Source organism: Chlamydotis macqueenii, chromosome 9 (assembly GCF_036417535.1).
Source record: "Chlamydotis macqueenii isolate bChlMac1 chromosome 9, bChlMac1.mat, whole genome shotgun sequence".
Taxonomy (NCBI): domain Eukaryota; kingdom Metazoa; phylum Chordata; class Aves; order Otidiformes; family Otididae; genus Chlamydotis; species Chlamydotis macqueenii.
The window spans coordinates 11,695,069-11,718,664 of record NC_141564.1 but is presented as its reverse complement, the minus strand read 5'-3'; the positions used below and the strand labels follow the sequence as shown (position 1 = coordinate 11,718,664).

Below are 23,596 nucleotides of genomic sequence, written 5' to 3'. Positions count from 1 at the left end.
TTAATGTTCAAGGAAATCCTCCTCAAATTCTAGGTCTCATTTACCTCATCTCCATACAGCAGGCACTCTAGATTATATGTTTAAGTGTAGAGGACTGTTAGGTAAGAAGTGTCACATACTCCAATACTTAACCAAAAAAATGTGACACACAAAAACATAGTTGCTATTCATATTTCTCAATCTTTTTGTCCAAATGAATCATTGATTCTTGAATAGCAGCCTGCATCAAGAGGCAGGGAAGCTGTTTAAGCTTTACTGTAGAAATGAAACAGAAAAAAAAAATCCCCAAATTCCCTCCCTAAAATTTGCCATGTAAGAACAGATCAGTGAACCTACTACTCCAGTATCCTGCTTCAGAAACTGGTACAAGAATCTGCAAATAATACTGTCAAACATAACTATAGAGTAGCATTCTGCCAGGATAATGTAGTTAAAAGTTGGCTCATCAGTTATAGGTGTTTAAGAAGAATAAATGGAGCTTAATATCATGAGGATCTCATGCTGTTCAACAACAGCTAGAGCAAGAATAGTTCTTAGACGGAGGGTGCTCTCCCTAGGTTAGAAAGAGGTAGGGTCTTGTGTCTGTTTCCCCTCTGGTCTCTATAAACAAACTTATAACAAAACAGCATATGTACGGAAAATCCTGAACTGTACAGAAAGTAGTACAGTTATTTAGTAAACACTCTTTTATCTTAAAACAGGCACTGAATAGAAACAAAACAGTATGTCATCAGAAAAACACATGCAAATACAGCTACTGTTTTCTGGATTGAGGTAAAATAGTCTTTCCTGGTTTACAATTCTACAGCATTTTTCCACAGGTAGTTTTATAGACTGTAAAGGGAAGCATCAATAAGGGTAGATAGAAGCTGCAACATAATTTCTATAGAACAGGTGCAAAGAGAGCAAATATTTGTCTTGTAATATGTTAGATTTGCTGTGAAATGAAAATCTTAGTCATGAACATCACAATTTTTTGCAGTCTTGATTCTCGCTAGAAAGCATGGAGAAAAGACATAACGGATGTAATAATTTTTTTTTTTCTTCTTCAGGATAGATTAAAGGCCTTTATATTGGTTACTAGTTCCTAATATGTCAAAAACTAACTGAATTCCTATGCAACACCCAAAACATGGCAAGGAAGGAAATTGTTTTTATGAACTCACTTCAGGAATTAATATTGGAAAATATTTCTTCTCAGCAAATTAAAATTGAATAAATCACATTTGTCCTCCTCAGAAATTGAATTGATCACTTGAGGTTAGGACTGTGATGGCAAGTTGCAGGAGAAAAAAAAAAAAAAAAAACACTTGAGAGGGGTGAAAAAAGGAAGATATGATTGATTTTGTATTTAACTTTTGAAAAATCAGCAGCAGTTCCTCTAAATGCAGAAACACAAAAGCTGTATTAGGTCATTGCAATTTTAAATACAACTAGATTACGTAGAGAACATTACTATTTTTCTTTGACTAGAAGGACAACCGTCATGTTTTAAAGCATCTAAATTTCCTTTGTTAGCTGAAATTGGCTTTGGCAAAGCCACAAATTGTTTCTTTCTTTTGCTGCTTTTTTAACCATTGGTCAGTGATGCACTGTCACTGCAAAATGTCCCTGCTTCCACCAGATTGGCGATTTACTGCCCCAGAAGGACACCTTCCAAGAAAGTATCTTTCAAGTTCAGAAGAGGTCATAAATTTCATTATTATTATTATTATTTTGCACTTTTTAAATTCTTTTTTTTTCTACATATAGTTTATTCTCTGATGTCAGCTTTACAAGAACAATGGCTTAATCCTAAACAGCACAGGCTGCTCATAGCCTTTTCATTTTCCATTGCTATAACTATCCCTCTATCAGTGAACAGAACAGCTATCAATGTTCCCAAAAATTTCCAAATTCATCACTAAACACAGTGATTCCAGTACCATCATTAATTGCTGATAAGTCAAATGTTCTTTATATCCCTTCAAACAGTTTTCTGGCTACAACCTGTTATGGCCCATCTTGAGCAGAACCCTTCTTTACTACTTACAGAACAATACAGTCCTGCTGAAGTACACATAGAGAGCTTCACCTGCAGTAATCCCTGAGCACGAGCTTGATACAACAGAGCACTGATGATTCCTCCTCCTTTGTGCCTGCCAAGGAGTTCAGGAATTTAAGATAAATAAGCACTCTGAAAACAATAGTGTCTAGTTTGTGAACCAAATAATAACGTAGATGACAAGCTGTAGGAGCAACAGCATCATCCTCTCTGTTTTGGCGATACCTTCCATTAAGGTGTCATTCTTGGGTTATTTTTAGTACAACTTAGTGCCTGATTTATAACAGCAAAAGCTGGTTGTGCTGCAGCAAAGGGAGACAGTGATCTGAAAAGGTTCCCTCTCTTACAAACTGACCTATGCTTGAACAAAACCAACAAAGCTTGTGGTAACCTTTCCTAGGCAACTTAGCAAGACTAATGATAGAAGAATTAATTTCTCTACAGCTAGATCCAAAGTCTACTGAAGGCAACACATAAATTCTCATGAGGCTCTGAATCTGCCTATACTACCACAAGTCCACACTAAAGTTACTACTGCTTTCCATGCCTTACACATATAAGAAATTATTATATCAAGTCTTAGATTATGAACAGAGTCATTTACTTGTCAATTGATTGATAAAATCAAAAAACAAAGTTCTTTTTGAGGATTAATTTGAATTCTGTAATTAACGATACTGACAGATTCATTGTAAATAACCAAACTAAGCTTCCATTCACCTCTGAGGTCAAACCTTTTTAGAACTTTTGAATGCTTTACTTTGTAAGTAATTCTCCCTGTGATTTTCATTGCTCCAAGTAGTTTAGAACAATAAAAAGATTCTTATTTAGGTGCCTAATTCTTAACATTTTAGGTTTAAACTTTTGTCCAGCAAAGCCATTCAAGACCTATGGCATTTTTAATAAAAGAAGAGATTTGCCTTGATGTCTGGGCCAACATTTTTTTCTCTACTGTTGCTAGTCAGAAGTGTATTCTGTGCCAGTAGTTTATCCAGCTTCTCCCAAGCTGAACTTTGGTGGCTTGTGTGAGAAAGAATAATCCATACTGTGTAAATACAAAATACTGCTGGCCTTTCCTCTCCCTTGGTGCTGCTGTTTTCTTTATTTCTTTTTCCTTTTACTTTCCCAGTTCTTCCTCAGGCCTTACGAATCTTTTAAACCTCCTAGCTCTATAGTGGAATAGAAAGTTATTGTGTGCCTTCCATAAATCTGTTGGGGTGAAATTCATTGAATGCAGTAGCAAAGTCTACTGATAAAAAAGGCCAGCATTTTGCCCCAGGACTTAAAAGATCTTGTAAGAATCTCTCTCTGCTAGTGTGTGTGTAAGTTTAGATTCAAATATACTTGGATATCAAAATTAGCACCATAAATAAGGTTATATTCTATCATGAATTTGAGTTACTTTTGCTAATTCTTTCATCTAAGCATGTTATTCTAGAAATGAGCATTATATGGTTATGCTGTGATAATTCGTTATAGCTGTATAAAAGATGTCAGGCAAGAGGTTCAAATTCAAACTTTTTTTTTTCTGATTTTGAAACCTCTAATCAAAAGAGAAAGATTAAAATAAAGCAATTAGGCTATAATAAAGGCTCAGAAAAATTACGGTAGTCTGAATTCTCACTATATTTTCATTCAAAATAGTCAGGAAAAAGCAATTTTCATGAACTATTGATTTATCAATATCCTTGACTTCATGGAACATTTTTGATAGCTGGGTTCTAATTAAGTAGCATTATTAAAATATAATAAATTTCATAACCATCACTTAACATTGACTGCTTGGGATTTTAATAGCTGTCTGTCACCTTCAAATCTCTCTTAAAAAGTACAACCAATTTTGCTTCCTAGTTGCTGCTGGACTATTAAAACTCTCCCTATTTTGATGTCATGCAAGAATATATTCACATAAGACGTAACCCTAGAGAGATGGCATTCCTCCACGTTGCTAGCAAAGTCAGTGCAAATAGAGGAGGCTTACAGGTACCTGCAAGAGGTGGATGACATTCCTTCAGCAGCTATTAAATCAAGTGAAACAATGTAATATTGCCATCAGTGAGTAAAATTCACTGAACTTTGCTGGAAATAAGTTGTGGATGTAATTCAGCTTTTACCCAATACCCTCATACTAATATTATTCCCTTGAGAAGAAAGAATGCTTTTTGTAATTCTACTCTTACCCTGTACTCTCATACTGACTTTATTCCCTTGAGATGAAAAATGTTGTTTAAAATATTAGGATTTGAGAAATCTTACATATTTCATCTCGCCAACAAGGGGACTGTAGCATAGAGCATGTTCTTCTTCTTTTGATGCTCCGTTGAATAATTCTAATTTTATTGCAGCTGAAATTGGAACTTTGTCTGTCCCATCTTCTAGGTGCATTAATTACTTACCTAGATAATCTCTCTAACACTCAGTGAAAATTTAAGTAGTTCTATAAAATGGATCAAGTTGCAAATCTATTTTGGCATAGCTTGTTTCTCTAATTGGCTTGAACTTAACAATGGGGGTAGAGGGAAGGAAGATGTAAAAAGAAGGCATTTGCTTTATCTCGTTCCAAGGAAAACTAATACAGTTTGAATATCGTATAAAATTTGTCATTTGAGTTAAACTAAAATATTGGTATAAGACAAACTTGGTGGTTACAGCAAGGCTTAAGGTATAGATAACCTGGATCGATTCCTTCCTCTGCCAGTGAGAGCTGAACTGCAAGCGGCACTTTCCAGAACAATGTCTCAACTTAAAACTGATTTTTTACACATCCCCCTTAGTACTTACAATGGCTGAAAGTAATAGGAAAACAAAGCATATTTGCTGAATGATGCTTTTTTAAATACATAAATAGTATGTCAATTTTAACAGACTTTAAATTTTAAATACAATTTTTTTTATGTAATATCCACTTTTTACAGATAAATTAACCAAAGCAAAGCAAATAGTGGTTTCAGTAACTCACTAAGCTAAACACCTAAACCAAGTGCCCAGATTTGTTCTCAACCGGTGTTTTTGTAATTAATACTCTACTCTGCAATGTGTTGACACTGGTGATTTATTACAACTCTTACTTTAAAGCTATAAACAGATTTATAGACTTTGTGGAGAGGTAGAAATGGCACATTACAAATGAGGTTTTTTCGTTTTATAGAGAAAAAAAAAAAGTCTTATTACTATGGGTATATTAACATGGTTTCTAATATAATTTTCTGGTAGCCTTGGGGACACTAATGGCCGCATGTGAGCACTTTAATGCCAATTTCATTTAGAGTAGAAGGAGGTTAGCTGTGTGTGCGGGAGGCCAGGGAAGGGAATTTATGGTTATAGACAAAATACTTCCAAGGACTCCATATCTAGGATTCTAATCCTAACTTTTTTTCTTTTTTTTTTTCTTTTTTTTTTTTATGCAAGTAATCCCACCTGCAAGTACATACATTTAAAATAAGGGAAATTTTTGAGTGACACTTAAGCAGACCATGGACCATAGCATGGACGTGGTTTATGGCTACTCATAACAAAAAAAAAAAAAAATAAGGTGTTTTTCAGAGGCTAACATGTATGGCCTCTCTCTTGGAACTTCTTAGGTGTCCCAGGAAATTATAAATTCCAGATGAAAACTTATTCCTCCTATTCTTCTGCTTCTCATCAAAAGGTCTTGATATCTCATCTTTAAAACACTGACAGAAACATTTGTGTGAAAGGCATAACAATTTGGGAAAATGCTTTTATGGAAACTATTTCTTAACATGGTTTTCAGAAGATCTCTTTAGAATAAATTGTTTTGTTCTGATGGGCTTTATGCTGCACAGCGCTGACAGTTAAGTGCTTAATGGAGTATCTCCATGGGCTCTGTTACTGTTGAATAAAACACAGAAGTTGAAGAAATACTAAATAAAACACTATCCCTGAATAAAGGGATAAAAGTGAAGTCCAGAGGACAGTGGATAAGGTTTATATTATATCCATAAGCATCATGTTCCAGGAAAAGGCCTTCAGATCTTGCTTATGACAATAACTAGTTCTGAAGCATTTGATTTGATTTTTTTGTTGTTGTTAAGTCAGGGTGAGAAATTTGAATAGGTTGCACTCCATGAATAATTGTGTCATAAGTGATATACTTTTAAAAAGAGAGAGCAAACTATATGGGGAATACAGAAGACGCTGAAAGAAGCTAACGAGCTAGTTTTACCATTCTAAGGAGCGGAATCTTTCATAAGAGACTATATCATGGCTGTGCCTGGAATAGGAAGGAGCCTGCTCTAAATTAGCTATTGAAATAGCACCTGGATTTTTGCTATACAAAGGAAGGAAACTAGTCTGGATGTAATCTTCTAGCAAGTTGGCAGTGCTCTGATAGCAGATCAAAAGGCAAAGAAACCAGAGATAAGAGAGGAAAAAACTCAGCACAGTTCAGCACCAAAATTCACAGGAAAAAAAAAAAGAGATTTGGATTTTATTTGCTCTTGCAAAAAAAAACTAGTTGATGTCCAGCAATATGATTCAAGAACTGCAACAGATTATAGCGTTGCCTGTTTCAGACAGATGATGTGGCAAAAAGCATTAGATACACTGTAAATATAGGCTAAAAAAACTAATAGGCCTGTGCTGGTGGCACAGGGAACTGGCCCAGTGAGCAAAGGAAGTATATATTGTTCATGTTGATTGGAAACACGTAGTCAAGAACTAGGGATTTTTTTTTTTTTTAAATCACTTACTGAAATTATTCTGAAGGTTTGAAGTCGCACTGAAGTAGGAAAAAACAGGATGCATGTGGCCAGAAAAGGAGGTAAATTTATAGGGAAATGAAAAAGATACACTAAACTGAATTTACAAGAAATACCTAAAAACTGCATCTTGACTAGATTGCTGGAAGACAAGGATTGAGAAGTTTAAAAGCAGTAATGTCATGAAAGCACGTCAGGCAACAGTAAAAGCTTGAATTTACTGTTGGAGATTATTGAGAAGCAATTGAGAAAGAAAAGTATACAGTAAAAGCAATAATATAGCAAAACCTGTTTTCCTTCAAAAAATGTATGGCAACAAAAAGTTTGACAAATACAAGAGAGAAACTTTAGTTTCAGAAGCTGTGTTTCTAAAATGCATCAGTAGTAGATCTACTTCACATTTCTTTAAGTCTTGAATGTGGTTTTGTAAATGAAGAGGGAAATATCATTCAGGGTTAAAACCTCTGGAGCACCTTTATCTTATCCCAACACCTAAAGTATGCAGTTGTGGCTCCTCATAGCACTACCTTTTCCTCAAAAGATTTATATATATATGCAAATGTATTTCTTATATATATATACATATGTAGATCCTGTCACAACAGTCCAGATATTGTTCAAAGCATCAGAAAAATGTGTCAGATGACATTCCCACAAAGAAGTGGGATCATATGTGCTTCCAAAATAGAAATGCACAGATTTATCATAATAATTTCTATGAGTTGCAAGATCCCATACTTTGAGGTTTTTTGACAACTAGTTTCTCCCACTTAAATGTAATTTAAATAATGTAAATCTACTAACTTGCAAATATTTCTTTTGTTTGTTTTCATGTTGTTCAGCATTGCAGCACAAAATGGGAGCTATGGAACCTGTGCTTGGGATAACTGATGGTGCTGCCACGGGGTCTGAAATATCTACCCATATACTACTGGGTTTTATACCATTTTGCCTCTGAAATTTGTTTTAAATAATGATTATAACAGAATCATTTGTTAGATCTTAGTGACTGTTATTGGATATTTCTTTTTAGAAGCACAAACATAATACAAAAAATACATAAGCACATTGAGGATGAATAAAGTGTCTCCATAGTAACATTCTGGATAGTGACGTATGACTGATTGTAGACAAACTGACAAACTTCGGCCCTAATGCTGCATCAGGATTTGTTAGCATAGTCTCCTTAACCCTAAAAATTACTTCGAAAGGGAACAGACCTCTTTTACTCTCCTCTGTAGTTCTAGGGCAGCAATGACTGATTTTTTTTCCAGATGTGGATAAATATGAAAATTTATTTTATTAGTTCTTATATAATCAGCTTCAAATGCAATCAAGAACATCCCCTCAAGGCACATGAATATTTTGGCTTTGTTTGTTTTTTTTTTTTTTTTCATAGAAGAAATCTTAATGTAATCATGTATTTTAGGCTTATTTTATAATACATTTAAATGATATTTTAAATACTTTGGTTTGAAATGAGTAATTGATACTGATGTCCATACAGTGCAATTAAAGTTTTCATCTGCAGGATAATATTAATGATAATTTAAAAAGTCATGTTATATTTTAAAGCACAGGTTCTTAAAAGTCCACTTAGAATTTTTTTTTTCCTCTCTCAGCATTAGCGTACCCATACCCAGTGCCGTATTACGCGCAGCCACTTGTGTAACCAGGAGCCATTTCCCAGGCTCACCTGTGTAAACACAAGTGAAGTTAAAATCCCTCAGCTTCCTTGCAGTCTGCATTGAAGCTTGTATAACTTACTTGCTGTTTATGTATTTTATCAGTTGTCTATGTCAAGCTTTCATACACAAATCAGAGAAGAACATGCAACCAACTACAATTTTTAAAGCTAAAAGACACCACATATACTGTAGAGCAAATTAGATGGTTTTAAAATCCACCCTTGAAATAGGTGATTTCTGTTCCTTTCATCAACAGTTCTGTATTCCAAGGGAACCTGGTGATAAACAGTAGTTACAGACATGAGTCATAACTATGTTCTTTCTCTCTTGTTTAAGTTGTTCGAGTTCATGAATTTTTTGGCTGAGAATGTCATCTTCTGTTACATGGGACTCGCACTATTCACGTTCCAAAACCATATCTTCAATCCTCTTTTTATATTTGGTGCATCTGTATCCTTTGCTTTAAAGAAGTGTATCTCTATGTACATGTATATATATATTTTATATATATATAAAGAATGTGTCCTCCATGTAAAAACAAATGGCAACAAGCAGACCAATTACTTCCTTAAATACTAAAAATCAATTTTTTTTTAAGTCTAAAGGCAATCATTTTTATTACGTATATCTCAACAGCTCAATGGCTCAGTGCATGTAAACACATGGGCTTCTGACAGTTGCTGTTTTGCAGATCTGCTACAAGGCAAGCTTTAAACCAGCTGGGGAACTTTTGCCACTGGTTTACAAGTCGGGTGGGAAACTGCGATGTGTAACGGACACATCTGTGGGGACAGGTTCAGGCACACAAAATCTTTTTGCCTGTCCAGAGTCAGTAGAGATCCACAAACTGTAGAGCTGCCTCCAGACAGGTATGTGCCATAAGCAAAATTTCCCCAAGCTACTTAAATGATATTTAGTCCTTAAAAACCAAAGAGCATTGCTCAGATCTTTCCTTCTTTGTTTTTGATATCTCTGGTGTACATGGATTTATTTACACTGTCATATGCATTAGAGACTCGTAAGAAAAAGAGTCTTTCCAATTCTGCCATGGTTTCTCAAGAAATTTGTTGCTTACTTGTACGGTGAGTGGTATTGATTCTTTTAATGCTGACAATTTACACAATTTTTTTTTTTTATTCAGAGCAGCAGCCCTTTGTTTATCGCTTTTTGATGAACGATAATAGCTTTGAAAGTTGGGACCATACTGTTTACTCACAGTAATTCTTATGTGTAATTTCCAAATTGATAATAAGAACTGCATCACAGCTCCCTCGGCTACAGGGTGGGATAGATGGCAGAGAGGATCCCAAGAGCCTACTGCACCCCACCACCACAGCAAGGCACGGGCAATACCGTGTTCTGCACTCCTAGCATGGGAAGTCCTTTGAACGTGAGAGCAGCACGCGGCACCCCAGATGGGGACTGTGCTGCAGAGCACTGCAGGGACCTGGCTCTCCAACAGACTGCAACGGGGTTGCACTGGGCAGCTGAGCAGAATGCGTGTGAAGCAAATACTGCTAATGCACGTTCTCCCAAGTCCACAGGAACTTTAAGCAGCTCTTGGCCCAGCAGATTTGATACATACGGACACTGCCACTCAAGTACTTCATCTGTTCTACAGTCCAAAGTATATCTCAGACTGAGAGAGACGTAATTGAGACCTAAGAGTTAGAAAGCAAGGGGAGGATAGAACCTGCTAAAAGCATATATAAGGAGCTCTGAGTATCTTTTTTAAAAAAAAAATCTGAAATAGCCTCATGTTTCTAATTAAGGCAACTTTTGGGATCATTTCACAGAGGAGTAATAAAGAACTCCTTTCGAAGAATCTCCAAAGGGAAAAAAAAAAAAAAGCAAAGAGTGCTAGATATACATAATATGAATAGTCAGGAAATAAGAAAGTAATCATGTCCAAAAGCACATTTATTCTTTGCAAATTGCTGCTCAAGGCGATAATGCTGTCTCTGCAATTGATGACAGGCATTTTACTGAAGGACTGAAGATGAAGTCACATGTGACACAAATGTGATGACTAAAAGTAGAGTGATTGAAGTGGGATCTATAATGATGAATATAAAACCAGGATGTCTGGGGAAGACAATTGCAGCCACTGCACAGTTTTATAATGAAATTGGAACCAGAAGGATGTGACATGTAAAATATGATGGAAGATAATCTCATATTAATTTTAATTACACTTTTTAAATAACTATGGAGAAATACTGTGTTTAAGTTAACTCTGTTTTTGTCAGTAGTTCCTCCACCATTTTCCTCAACATCTTACATTTTAGGTGGCAGTTTTTGTAGCAAGAGCTTGCAACATATACCCTCTTTCATTCCTTTTGAATTTGGGTCGAAAACAAAAGATTCCCAGGAACTTTCAGCACATGATGATGTTTTCAGGTAAGTGCTATTTTGGTATTTTTCCTGTCCACATTTAACAACCGACAAAGATAGTTATCTATCACTAGAAAAAGCCACATCTATCACAAAAATATCATTATCTTAAAACTCAAGATAGTCACTTCAAAGCTACTGAAGCAAATGGATGTATTCTCATCAACTTCACTGTGCTCTGGACCTATTTTAATTAACTTTTTGGAAATCTACCACCCAGGAAGCCAGTCTTTCAACCCATTCCCCATCTGTCTACACTTTCATGACAATTTGGAAGTATCATGTTTTTATGTTGTGTTGTTTGAGAGGCACCTGTAGTATACCTGATAGTATGCTTACATTCCAGCAAATAAATACCCAACTTTTAAGGTGTCAGTACCAATACTCAAATCAGACATGGTCTCTGGCGATTCCTTTAGCTTACAGAACAGTTTTACTTTGAAACAGGAGACTAGGAGGCTTTAATTCCACAGATCTTTTCACATGTATTCCAGCTTGGTATTTGAGTACTTTATTTTCCAAATTCCGATTTTATTGATTTTTAACTCTGGTTGACATTGTAGAATTAAAAAAAAAAAAAAAAAATCCAGAAGAGGGAGCCATGTTCTACTCTGATTTGCACGTCATTCTCTGAACTGTTAAAATCTCAGTAGGATTCTATATTTTTGGACTCGCAGAAGCTAGAAATACCTCTGCTTGCCTTTCTGATGGTAGTTAGCAGACTCACTAAGCTAAAAATATTTTTTTCAGTAAAAGACAGAAACACAGATCCCTCGATGCCATTTATGAAATAGTTTTCTAAAATTATAAAGTCAGTGCTTTTTTTTTTTTCCTTTCTTAGATTTCCTGCTTTTTATACAAAAATCTATTCCATTTTTTAATGGAAAAAAAAGTTCTTGATTGACAGCCTTGATGTACACTGATCTATTTAGCCAGATAACAAGTAAAATACAATGCACCACATTTCAAGCTTCCTCATCAGCAGTACTCCCCATCAGGGTGCCTCATTTATGTCTATATAATTCCACCTCTCTTGAGAGCAACACAGTAGTTCATTTCTATATCCATTCAACCCTTCTGCTAAAAGCTGCCACTGAAAATGTCGGTTAATACTAGCTAGATTGTAGTGAGAGATGACGACATACATCCATTAGGAACTGGCTTTCAGACTGCCCGGTCACCTACAATCATTAGCCGGTTAAGATGTATATGTAGATCACTCCAGTAAAGCTAGCAGGTGGCCAGCTAGACAACAGCATGAAAAACAGCTTCATATCATGAGTTATCTAGCTCATTGGCTCCATTTTTGCTTTTACTTTTCATCAGATGAAGTACAGAATTAAAAATCTTCTAAAATGTATCTTATTCTTCAACTTTTCTGGCCTCATTTTCTCCAGTCAAATTTCATTCTCCACAGAACCAGGAGCAGAAAGTAGCCTGCAGCCAGCAACTGAACATGAGAACTCGCACTCACACATTAGCTTTCCAGTACAATCTGGCAGCTGAAAACTGAAAATAGTAGTATTGAAAACTTCTAAAATGTCAATGTTAAAATACTTAGAAAGTAATTTTTAACTGTTTTCAAAGAAACACTATTTTTGTAGAGAAAAATGTTTTTACAACATTATAAAAAAATAAATAGCGTCATATGCAAGTAGAGCAATAAAAACCTGCCTCTCACATGGCCAGCAGCTTCACACTTCACACAACACTTAGGGTGTGGGGATTTTCTGTGTAATTGTACATTTTAACGTGCACTAAGAATTGTGCTTAGTTATCAATAACATTCTTATTTACTATAAACTGATCATACTGTATATAATGATAAACAGAAACGACAGTGACTGCCAGAAGAGATACACGTTTCTGATATGAGTAAACAATGCATGGAATTTGAGTTTGGAGGAAGGAGCTTATTGCCTTCACAAGATCAGCAGCAATATTCTGGTATAGCACCAGGTTCTCATCGATCACGGGGAAATCTGGGCTTCACTCGCCACAGCATCACACTCTCAGATGTAGGAAAAAATTAATTTGTGGTTAGTCTTGTTTTCCATCCTATCATTACCAAATGCACCAAACATTTACTACTTTCTTTACTGAATTTTACTGCTATAATCACCATGAATATCGAAGTCTGAAAAAAGCAATTAAGGTCAGGCAAGTGTATTGTTGATTAGCAATTGAGTATACCTTACTCTGCAAAGAATTCTACTGAAGTCATTAAGTTCTGCTTTTTGAGGAGAATTAATACATTTGAGAAAAGGTGGAAGAGTTAGGGCTTGGAAGTGGATTATGTAGCATTTTGATTTATTGCACTCTTCATCTGCTTCTGACACTCCTCTAACAACACGTTACAGAGAGTGGATTCACTTTTACAACTATGTTTAATCATGATTCCTGATAATATTCCATTGTGAATGAAAACTAGATTCATCCTTGTATAATTAAGCCTGAGTTTCTCAAATTAAGTTCAACATTGCTAAAATAAGCAGGCCAGCAGTCTCTGCTCATGTGAAATTTTTTAATGTCTTAAATTGTAAGGGAGCTATCGGTATACACTCGTGGCCTATGCTGCATGAAAAATGCCTCGTTTCAGTTCAGACCCTGCTGTGATACATTTAACTGGTAATAAGATTAAAAGGGAAGGAAACTAAATGGATGAAGATAGATTTATTAACAGCAATAACGTGTTTGATATTTGGGTATCACTACCACATGACCAGGAGAGGACTATTTCACAGATACAGTACTTTACCTTCCACTCTTCTTCCAATATCTCTATTTACTTTTTACCATGCTTTCCTCTTCTCTACAGCATATAAATCAGCAAGAGAGTCTTCTGGGACACAGAATGCTACAGGGGTGGTTGCTGTTAATATAAGACATTACAGCAGCAGTGGAGTCTGAAAGGGTGGAACACAAATGCAGAAGAAAAATGAAAAAGAATGCCTGTGTACAGACAGGTGTTGTGCCGGCATTTACATCTGCACACTCATACATACATGGTGGTGGGAAGTATCAAAGTGAACTTTTCCAAAAAGACAGATATGAAAAGAAATCAGCTAAAGATAAAAGAAAGCAAGAAAAAAAAGAGCAGAGAACTACAGTTGAACCGAAACACCAGACCTAAATACAGAAAGTCTCTCCGCACTACCCACAAACACTAGTGCCCTCAAAGGCTCTTCAGAGGGATGACTTTGGAGTGATGTGTGTTTGTGGAGTGTGAGCAACGGGTGGATAACAGCCCAATAGGATGCTCCTTTTCTATTCTGTGGGCCTCTGAAGCTTAATGCTGGGGGTGGTTTTCTCTGGGGGCCCTGACACTTTAATTAAAGAGTATCTCATAAAGATGAATCCCTAATGGCTGGCACCACTAGCAGAAAAATCTGGTAGGAAATCTGTGATAGAGCCAAAGGATCAATGGATCATAGTACAGATGTGGAGCTGCTGCCAGTGCGGCATCTCTGAAAGATGAGGGGAGAGAATCTGCTAATGGTTCATCAGAGTGTTTTCCTTCTACTGTGCCACTCTCTCCAAGTGTTGCTGAGGTACCTATGTCCACTGGAGCCAATCATTCCATTCTGCTTTGTTGATATTTTTGTTACAGAAAACCTAACCTTCCTTATCTTCAGTCTGTTTCAGTATCTTACCATCTTCTGAGGTTGTTAAAATTCCCTTCTTCCGTGTTGTTACCTGAAATGTGTTTTGATATATGTAATTGTGTTCCTTGCTTCTCATTTAGGTTATATTCATCTGCTTCCCACTGCTTTAGTTGGAAGCAAATGCTTTGTTTGATTATTTATTTTACTTTAGTTGTATTTCTAGTTGAAACTGAATGGGTTCTCATAGACCACATTGAGCCTTTTCTAAATGAAAAAAAACAACAAACAAACAAACCAAAACAACAAAAAAGTGAAAGTACTCACTGTTTCTCTAAAATGAAGAAATACCCAATCCAGTGCTCAAGAAGTAGAGAGTCTTAACGACATATTAAAAGGGTTTTTTTTAATATTCCCTCTTACTGAAAGAGATGTTCTAGATTTAATATGGCACATACCATTGTGATACAGTTGTGGAAAGCAGCATTGTTTGCCACCAAAATGTAGGCACCAATAATTTAAGCATTTAATCTGGGCTAGATTAGCACTATAACCACTGCAAAAAGACCATTTCAGTCATGGTTTATTCCTTCCTCGGTTACATATTTAAAATGAGCTGATTTTTTTTTTCCGTAAGAAAAGAGTAAACCATGTGCATCCTTAGAGATGTCTTTTACATTAAACCAAAGTCAAGGACAAGCTCACTTGTTGACTACAGTGTTATCTTTATAAAAGCATATTTTAAACCTCCTGCTGCTGACCATTTTCAGCTAGTGTAACTGCAGTCTGGTGCTTCCTTGCAGCTTTGTGTCGTTCTCTGGATAAACTGCCCATCTTCTACACCAAATAATTCACATTCTAGCTATGTAATCTTAAAGAGCTTTAGAGTTCTACTCCAAAAATAGCTGCATTTAGCAGCTGATTAAATGATTCTGTATATGCCATCAGTGCCTTACAAGAGGTTTAATTATGAGATTTAATCTCTCAATACTTGCAAAGTACTTTTTAGATTCAGTATGTGTTGTACACATGTAATGGCTTTGCTCTTTACACTTCTGTGTTTTTTGGGTTTTTTTTTTTTTTAGAAAACAATAAAGTAAATTTAAATAGACAAATTAAAAGCATTGGAAAGTATAGAGTATTATTTGTATTATGCATCCTGAGGGCTGGAGGCACTAGTGGGCTTTTTTCCCCCCTCTTCTTTTAAATGTAGCACTCTATAAAGACCTATTTAGTTAGCTTATTACTACCTATGGAGCTTTTTTTAAATTCCCTGTTAGCCGTTTTCTACACATTTCTAAGTTTTTGTTTATTCAGTCTCTGTAGTTGTATAATTTTACAACTATTATAATATTTCAAGTACAAAAATCTACATCTCCTTTTTAGATACTTAAAATCATCTTCTAAAAACTATACATTGTTCTTAAGTCATAATTTTTTTGACTGTTGAAAGATTTTTAAAGACATTTTAAAGAAATTTTCTTTTTTTTTCCAAGAAAGGAGTAGGCTATCTGGGTACAGATTTTAATGCCAGTCCTCTTTCTCATTTGTACCTGATTTCGTAAGTAGTCCCACTGCAGTCAGTAAAAAACCACAAGGATAGATTTATTTTTTAACATGCATGAAGTCCAGATTACTATTTAATTTGCAATTATTCAAGACAAAGAATTCAGTGGATGTAAAACAAACGTGATTATTATGTGAATATGAGAATAATTTAATTGTCCACTTTTGCAAAGTTGCTTACATTGCACTAAACTTCGTCCTTTCTCTTAGCACAATTCAGCATTTTATAAGTATGATCATGGTCTCAAAACTCCCTCTGCCCTTGGAATTGGGTTTCGGCTGAAAAGAGGACCATTCTGTTTCTCCATCACATTACGTTCATCACTCGTCTTTTTTTTTTGTCAGGTTTACGTGGTGCAATAGCATTTGCACTGGCTATTCGAGACACAGAATCCCAACCCAAACAAATGATGTTTACAACAGCACTGCTTATTGTGTTTTTCACGGTCTGGGTATTTGGCGGGGGCACAACACCAATGCTTACGTGGCTTCAGATCAGGTTAGTACTCTCTTTACAATATTAATCATCGAAACAGAATGCAGTTGCTGTGGATCAATCACTAAATTCCTACAACTAAGGCTTACTTAAATGCTTTTGAATAGAGCTCTACAAACACAAAAGAAGTATTTGGCTCCCTGATATAGGCTCCAGACCACAAAGAACAGGTTCTTCTCAAGTTCATTATGGGTTTGGACCTAGGTCAGACCCATCCTTATTTCCTAAGAGTCTGTTTCACTACTGTTCCTGTTAGACACTGGGAATTAGCGTTAACAGTGTCCTCAAGGTTGAAGAGCAAGCAATAAAGGTAGATTTTTTACCTCATTTAAAAATGTAATTATTACCCAAACATGTCATAAATAATGTATTTCTGATTATAATGTGATTATACGAGAAAATATACCAGTATTGGTGCATCATTCAGCCATTCAATTATTACTCATTGTTTTCTATATGCTCCTTCACTATATTATTTTTTTAATTACTTCATAGTCACTCGTATTCACAGACAGCAATGAATAACAAAGGACGTTAAATGAGAAGAGAGAGGGAAATAGGAAGCTGGAATAAAGAGTATCCAAGTTAAATGCAGTGTCCTGCCAAGTGTGCTTTTTTGAAACTCCACTTCTAACAAGCGTGTAATGCTATTGCTGAGTTCGGGTTACTTCACAATCCATTTAGAACTCACTGCCATGGTTCATAAGGTCAACAAAAAAAACCTCAATATCAAGATAGGCTTGTAATTCAGACTTCCTTATTTTTGTTTACAAAATGATGTCTGATTAACAAGCCTTCACGTCAGACTGTTGCTATAAAATACCAACTGAAGATAACTAAATGGGAGCTTTAACAGAGAGCGTAGATAAAAGCTTGCGGACATAATAGGGACTAGTGTACAAGTGTGCTGTATAAACATAAAATGCAGGCATCCAAATGCAATGTGGGGGCTTTGTGTTTCTGTGACAGTTTGATTATTTTTTTATCACATCTCTACATCCCATAATGTCAATCAAGTTCATTACAGTTTGGATATACTTTGCCACTATCAGCCATCTTTCTGAGATTTGCCACTTTTGCACTGTCAGTCAGCAACAGAGTTGCTCTACATGGCAGCAGAAATATGAGTGAAAATGAATATTCTCATTAGATCTTGTGGACCAAATCAGTTTGGATTATTATAACAGCAGATTAAGGAACAACTCTGAGAACACAGTAAGGGAGAAAAAGGAGATGGGCAGTAGTCATGTGTCTAGTCTAAGGACTTTGCTCGCTAGATGCCTGTCCTGGTCTAGCTCTCCAGGTAATTTTTAAATGAACATTGTCAAGTGCTTTCTCTACCACAAGCAATTTAATTGGATGCAATGGCATTTCTTCTGCTTCTTAGTACTACCCAGAGGTGGGAAGGCTCACAGACCACAAGTGAGGGGCTGACTCTCATATTAACTATTTACACTGTTCAAGGCAAGCATGTGCTTCTTTCTTTACCCACCTGTACAACAGATTTGACCAAAGACACTGAAAGTAGACAGTCATTATTGGTCTGACATGCTCATGTGTTTGGAGATCTCCTCTGAATCCTAGCAAATCTGCTGGGCAGATTTACCAATCAAATAATTTGGTTTTGTAACTGGGATATAGATTTTCTCACTATAAAGCTATTAGGTTCACAGTTCCCACTTAATTTCTTGACATCAGAAAATACAACTTCATAAATTATGAGCGAGTGGTCACACTGAGATAAAACTTTAAATAGGTATCTTTAATGACAAATGTAACTTGAGGCTCTGAGTTCTTTTTATATTGAATATATTTAACTGTCTTTATAGTTTATTACACCTCAATATAGGATTTTGTCCTCAGCTACCATCATTTGTCATTTTAGTCTTAAGTAATTCTGTTAAGTAATTGTATTTAAAGGTGATGGTAATTCATGCCAGTCGATACTTGTAGGGATTCTAGCAGATTTGGGTTTGATGAGAGAGTTATGGGGCTGCTCCAATTACACCACCTTGCTTTGTGTACTACCCCCAGTATGCTTGCAGCTGTGTCTGAACAGCAATTCTGAGCTGCATCTATCCCTTTTTTTTTTTTAACATAAAATTAGAAGAGAGAGATTATATTTTTCATGCCAGTTTGGAGGGTTCAGCTCACAAAGCCAAGGCAAATTGTATTATGAGTACAAAAATTCTATGATTGTCTGTGAAGAGAGTCATTGGAATGGGTTGGTATGTCATCAATTACAGAAAAAAAAAAAAAGGGATGAAGGCAGTGAAATGCTACAACTATGTCTGTAAGTACAGAAAGTAGGAGACTGGTCTCATGCTAGCCCTTAACTGTTCAATTGATGTGAACTTACATCAGGCACTATGCCAGGGTAGTTTGAAACCACTTCTGTGTGATTCCCCAGTGCTTTAGGGAACCAGATTTCCCACTATGGTTCAAATCCAAAGCACAGTGCTTGATCAGTTAATCTAAACAACTAGAAATAAAGTTATTCACATTATCAAAATTAGGTACGTACAGGAAAAGAAAAATATATGAATGGCTGCTTTAAGGTCACAGTGACTTCACTGGATTTCCCTACGTTACCTGCAAGTTGCTGTATAGGTAACCCTTCTCAGGAACAGTCAAAAATACAGCAATCAAGCAAATAACAGTCTAAAGTGTGCTTTTTTTGCCAATTAAATATTTCATCATAAAATGACTATCCGGCAGGTAATGTATTTAACTGAACAGGATGCATTCAGAGAATAATAAAGAGGAACATGTGATTTCTGAGACTGTGGAGGAAGTAAATATTATTCTCAGACATTTATTTTGTGCCCATTCTAGCTATATGGAATAGGCTACAGTTCCTATCAGTAGTTCAGGAGATGCAACTCAACTCCTCAAGGTTAGGTAAAGCCTCCTCCTAGAGATAAGAGCTTGAGTTTATAGGTTAGAGACCAACTTATCCACATTTTGGTTCTAAAACATAAATAAATCTATCATCCATTAAGTTGAAGATAGATAAAAATAACAAATTACAAATAACTAACACTCATATCTACCGTTTGCTCTACCATAATGCATTAGTGACAGTCAAGGTGAAAAACAGTATTCAAGATCTGTACAGTCTTATTGTAGATTATTGTGTATATATTATACTGTGTTTCAATAATTTGTTGCATTGTCTGTAATTTACATTGTGAAATTCTCATAATGGTGACCAAGACTCCTTGTACATCAAAAGAGTATAAGGGAATAGAACAATGACAATTTTTAAATAATAGTAGTAATCATCTTCTGAAAAAATCAATCTTTGTTTCCATAACTGGAATTTCCATAATCTTCCACCTCTCCTCACAGCAACAGCATCAGGTGTGCTTTTTTTTTTTTTTAGTTAAAATTCAACCTAATGTAAATATAATCTGTCACACTATTTTTAGAGAAAAGATTAAGATGTGTCCCCCAGAGATAACTACCAGCTGATTTATTGCAGGAATATGTATGGCTTATACAACACTTGCAAATTGTTGCCAAAACATGTAGTAAGATATACTGTCAAAACCAACCACGTGCTACTGAAAAAGGCTCCATTTCCATCTCCTGTTTAATGTAGCAGTATCACTCAGCTATCTCACAAGGTTGCAGAGGCCAGCTGTGCTGAGAGCTTTTTAGAAAAGAAGCTTAAATGGATCCCAGGAGTTCTCCCAAGTTTATTAAGGTTCACAATTATAGGTCCCTTCATTTAGCAAATGAATCATATTGAAACATATGCTCCTAGTTAAACTATAGCTTGAATCTAAGAAAGGTTCTTAAAGCCTTGGAAATCTGACCTGCTAATGGCAGAATTTGTGTCTCCATATGTCAAAATACAGTTTTAAAAGAAACCCATACCAGTCATTCTCATTATTTTTCTAATATTTTTACCCATACAAAGTAGCCTTCAAAATGAGTCTTAAAATGCTTGGCAAATCTGATTTTTAAACTTTCTTCTATAAGAACAGAAATGTTTTATTTATTTTAGCTGTCTCCTGTATTATATACCTGAAACTGAGTTTCAGGAAGTGTTGAATGTTCCTTTCTGAAAACTGGGTCCTATTTAAATGTTCCCAGTTGTCTGGCACGGTAACATAACATTTCTGAGTACAGAGGCATATGCACAGTCTGTTACAGTCTTATCAGCTGGCATTCTGAAAGCAGAATTGGTTGCACCATGTTCCTAAATAATACATTGTCTTTTGGCTTCTCTGGGAGTTATAACTAGAAAAAAAAATTACCTTTACTCCCCATGTGAAAGGACTACAATATACTGCTCTTAGCAGACAATGAATAAACCTGCATCAGTGTATAAGAATAATATCATGATACATCAACAGGAAAACAAAGATAGCCATTTAAGCATGAGTTCACAGTCAAATTTAAGTATTCAATAAATGTGCCTTCACAGATGTTCAGTATTACCTGCTAATGCTTTTGGATTTATGTCACCCTTCATTCCCCATGCTCTGATTAAAAATAGAGCGCTACATTTTACAGTAAATCTGCAATGAGAGGTTTGGGGATAAAGGATTCTTCTGACAGGCAGAGGAAAAATACAAAGCTGTTAATAAAACATGTCCTATAAAAGCATTGTGCAAGGTATTAGGTCCTGTTTGTTTATCATCATCTCCTGTGTAAATGTTTGTCAAGGGATTTCCAGACTCTTTGTGCATCTCTTCAAGTGAATAAGGATATTTTTATTCTGTATTCTAAATAAATACTAAGCAGCATTGAATAGTAACTTCTAATACTGTGCCTATCTGGCCGTTGCCTTTGGCATGTATTTTAGAATCTGGCTATGTCTGTGTGCCTGGCTGCCCTTAAAAACATGCCATTTCTAGTTCACTTAACTTCAGTTCCAAACCTCCAACTTTCTCTAAATACTAATGCCAGAGATTAATGCATACCGCATTTTTGGGGGATGACCGAGGCTGTTCAAACTCACATTCTCAGCAGGAGCATCTCCTTATTGCACTCTTCTGTGAGAAAGCACCAAATCAGGACATGAAATTAATCAAACCAACTAGTCTTATAATATTCAACTACTGCCTTCCCTCACTTCTAATTGACCCAGACTTTTGGATTATCTTCCAGAGGTTTCCCAGAGCTCCACTTATTCTTTTTCACAGATCAGATTCCAGCTTTATAACTACAGACAGTTATTTCTCTTTGCACAACTAAGCAAAACTAAACCTAGAAATGTCAAGTTTATACACTTCCAAAACTTTATTTGCATCAATAGAACAAGAAGGTCTCTGATGGTGAATAGCAGCTTCTTTTGCACTACATTAGCACTACATACCTTAATATAGTCAGTGATCTCTGAGAACACAAAACATAGAAATGTGTCAAGTGTAAAAAATACAACTGAAAAAACAATCTAATGCATGTAACAAATAAGAGGAGAGGATTCACATCCTATGAATTGAGACTCCTCAGATCTGTTTGAAATGAGTACATAAGCAAAAAGGTTATCATTGCTGTGGAGACTTTTCCATTTTGTATGGGAAACAACGTTGACTGGCTAGGAGTAGAGTGCAGGTAAACTAGGAGCAATATTGTTATCAGCATTAAAAAAAAAAAAAAAAAAAAATCTCTCATTTGCAAGGGCCAAGCACGCAGTAGCCACCTGTCCAGATCTACAGCACTGAAGGAAAGGAAAAATCATTTACGGATTACATGTATACATATTTCTATTACTTCTATGAAGCCACCAAAGTCAAAAGAGTTGTCTCAATAGTCATTCTATTTATTCTTCATAGACTAAATCATTCAATCAATTCAAATATATACTCCTTATTGGAGTTTTGACAGTAAACCTGCACTGAATAACACCTTAGTGAGAAGTGGTCCTGTCACCTGGTTAAGAGCAGCCTCATCAGAATATGGTACTGCATTACTGAGTTCTGCTCTGCTCATAGAGAACAGCATGAGGTAGTACATCTCCTTCGAGTCATTTGTTATGATCTAGATTCACACAGGAGTTTGATCTTTACTGCTCCTCATATATTCCTAAATTAAGTGGAAGATTTACTCTGAGTAAATGCATCTTAGCTTTCCTTTCTCAGCCTCACATCGGTGCACAAGGATTATCCCTCCTGAAACACTGCTAGTCCTCGAGATACTCTCAATTCAACAGCGAAGCGCATACATTCATCTCTTCAAATAATCCATAATACAATAGTTATAAATTATTACGAAACTGCTTAATTGTTTTGCTTGTATTCCTTTGAACACATTTGCCTTTCACTATTTGTCAAGAGGAAGGAAGGTCAGTTTAGAAAAGGAGGTTTAACTAAATGTTTTCTCCCGGCCTTGGCACATTCTCTCTTCTATAACTGTATTCCTTTGGGTCATATTTTCTCTAGAGTCCTGGAAAACAATTTTGTGAAAGTGAAGCATCTCTTGATTTACTATTGAAAACAGAATGTCAGCCTAAGTATCTTCAACTGTAATTTGCGAGTCACCACAACACAGAAACAAACAGTTCAATTAAAGGCAGTATGTTTTCAAGTACTATTATATTTCTGTACACTTTGTACTGTTTATTATTTGTTTTGGTTTTAGAATACTCATAATCAGTCTAACTGGTGTTCCCTCTCAGTAACAGAAATAGCTCCAACAAATAAAGCTATTTTGTTTCCAGGGTCATATTCCTCTTTAGCCATAGTACAGTAAGTATTTTAAATCATGCTGCAATAAACACTCCTCTTGAGAGCCCCATTTCAGCCAAGCCACTTCTGCCCACTGAGTTCCTTTTAACCCAGATACACTTTCGACAGAGATCACACTGTCTTTGCCTGGAAGGTCTTTTAAATCTTAACGAAACCCTCTGAAATCCAGAAACAGCTGTAATTTAATGTAACAAGTCTAACCATTAATACTGCAGTTATTTTAAAATTATTACTGTCCTTAGTTGGCCAACTGTCTGCACCTGCGAACACCTAAAGGACACCATTTTGCCTGGCATCTTTTATACTGATGCTTGTTTGAGTGTTCCAGCACTAAAAATACTGATTGCATACACATGAGAAACCACGTTGCTGACTCCCTAGGCA

General features: G+C 35.8%; 1 protein-coding gene across 1 annotated transcript in view; it reads left to right on the top strand.

Annotated features, from left to right (window-relative positions):
- The window catches only part of SLC9A9 (solute carrier family 9 member A9), a 196,777-nt gene that overhangs the window by 101,633 nt on the left and 71,548 nt on the right, over nt 1–23,596 (top strand). Inside the window, exons 10-12 of the mRNA XM_086754917.1 lie at nt 8,790–8,903; nt 10,742–10,853; nt 16,361–16,514. Coding sequence (XP_086611043.1) covers nt 8,790–8,903; nt 10,742–10,853; nt 16,361–16,514 — 380 coding nt within the window. The remainder of the gene's footprint in view (nt 1–8,789; nt 8,904–10,741; nt 10,854–16,360; nt 16,515–23,596) is intronic.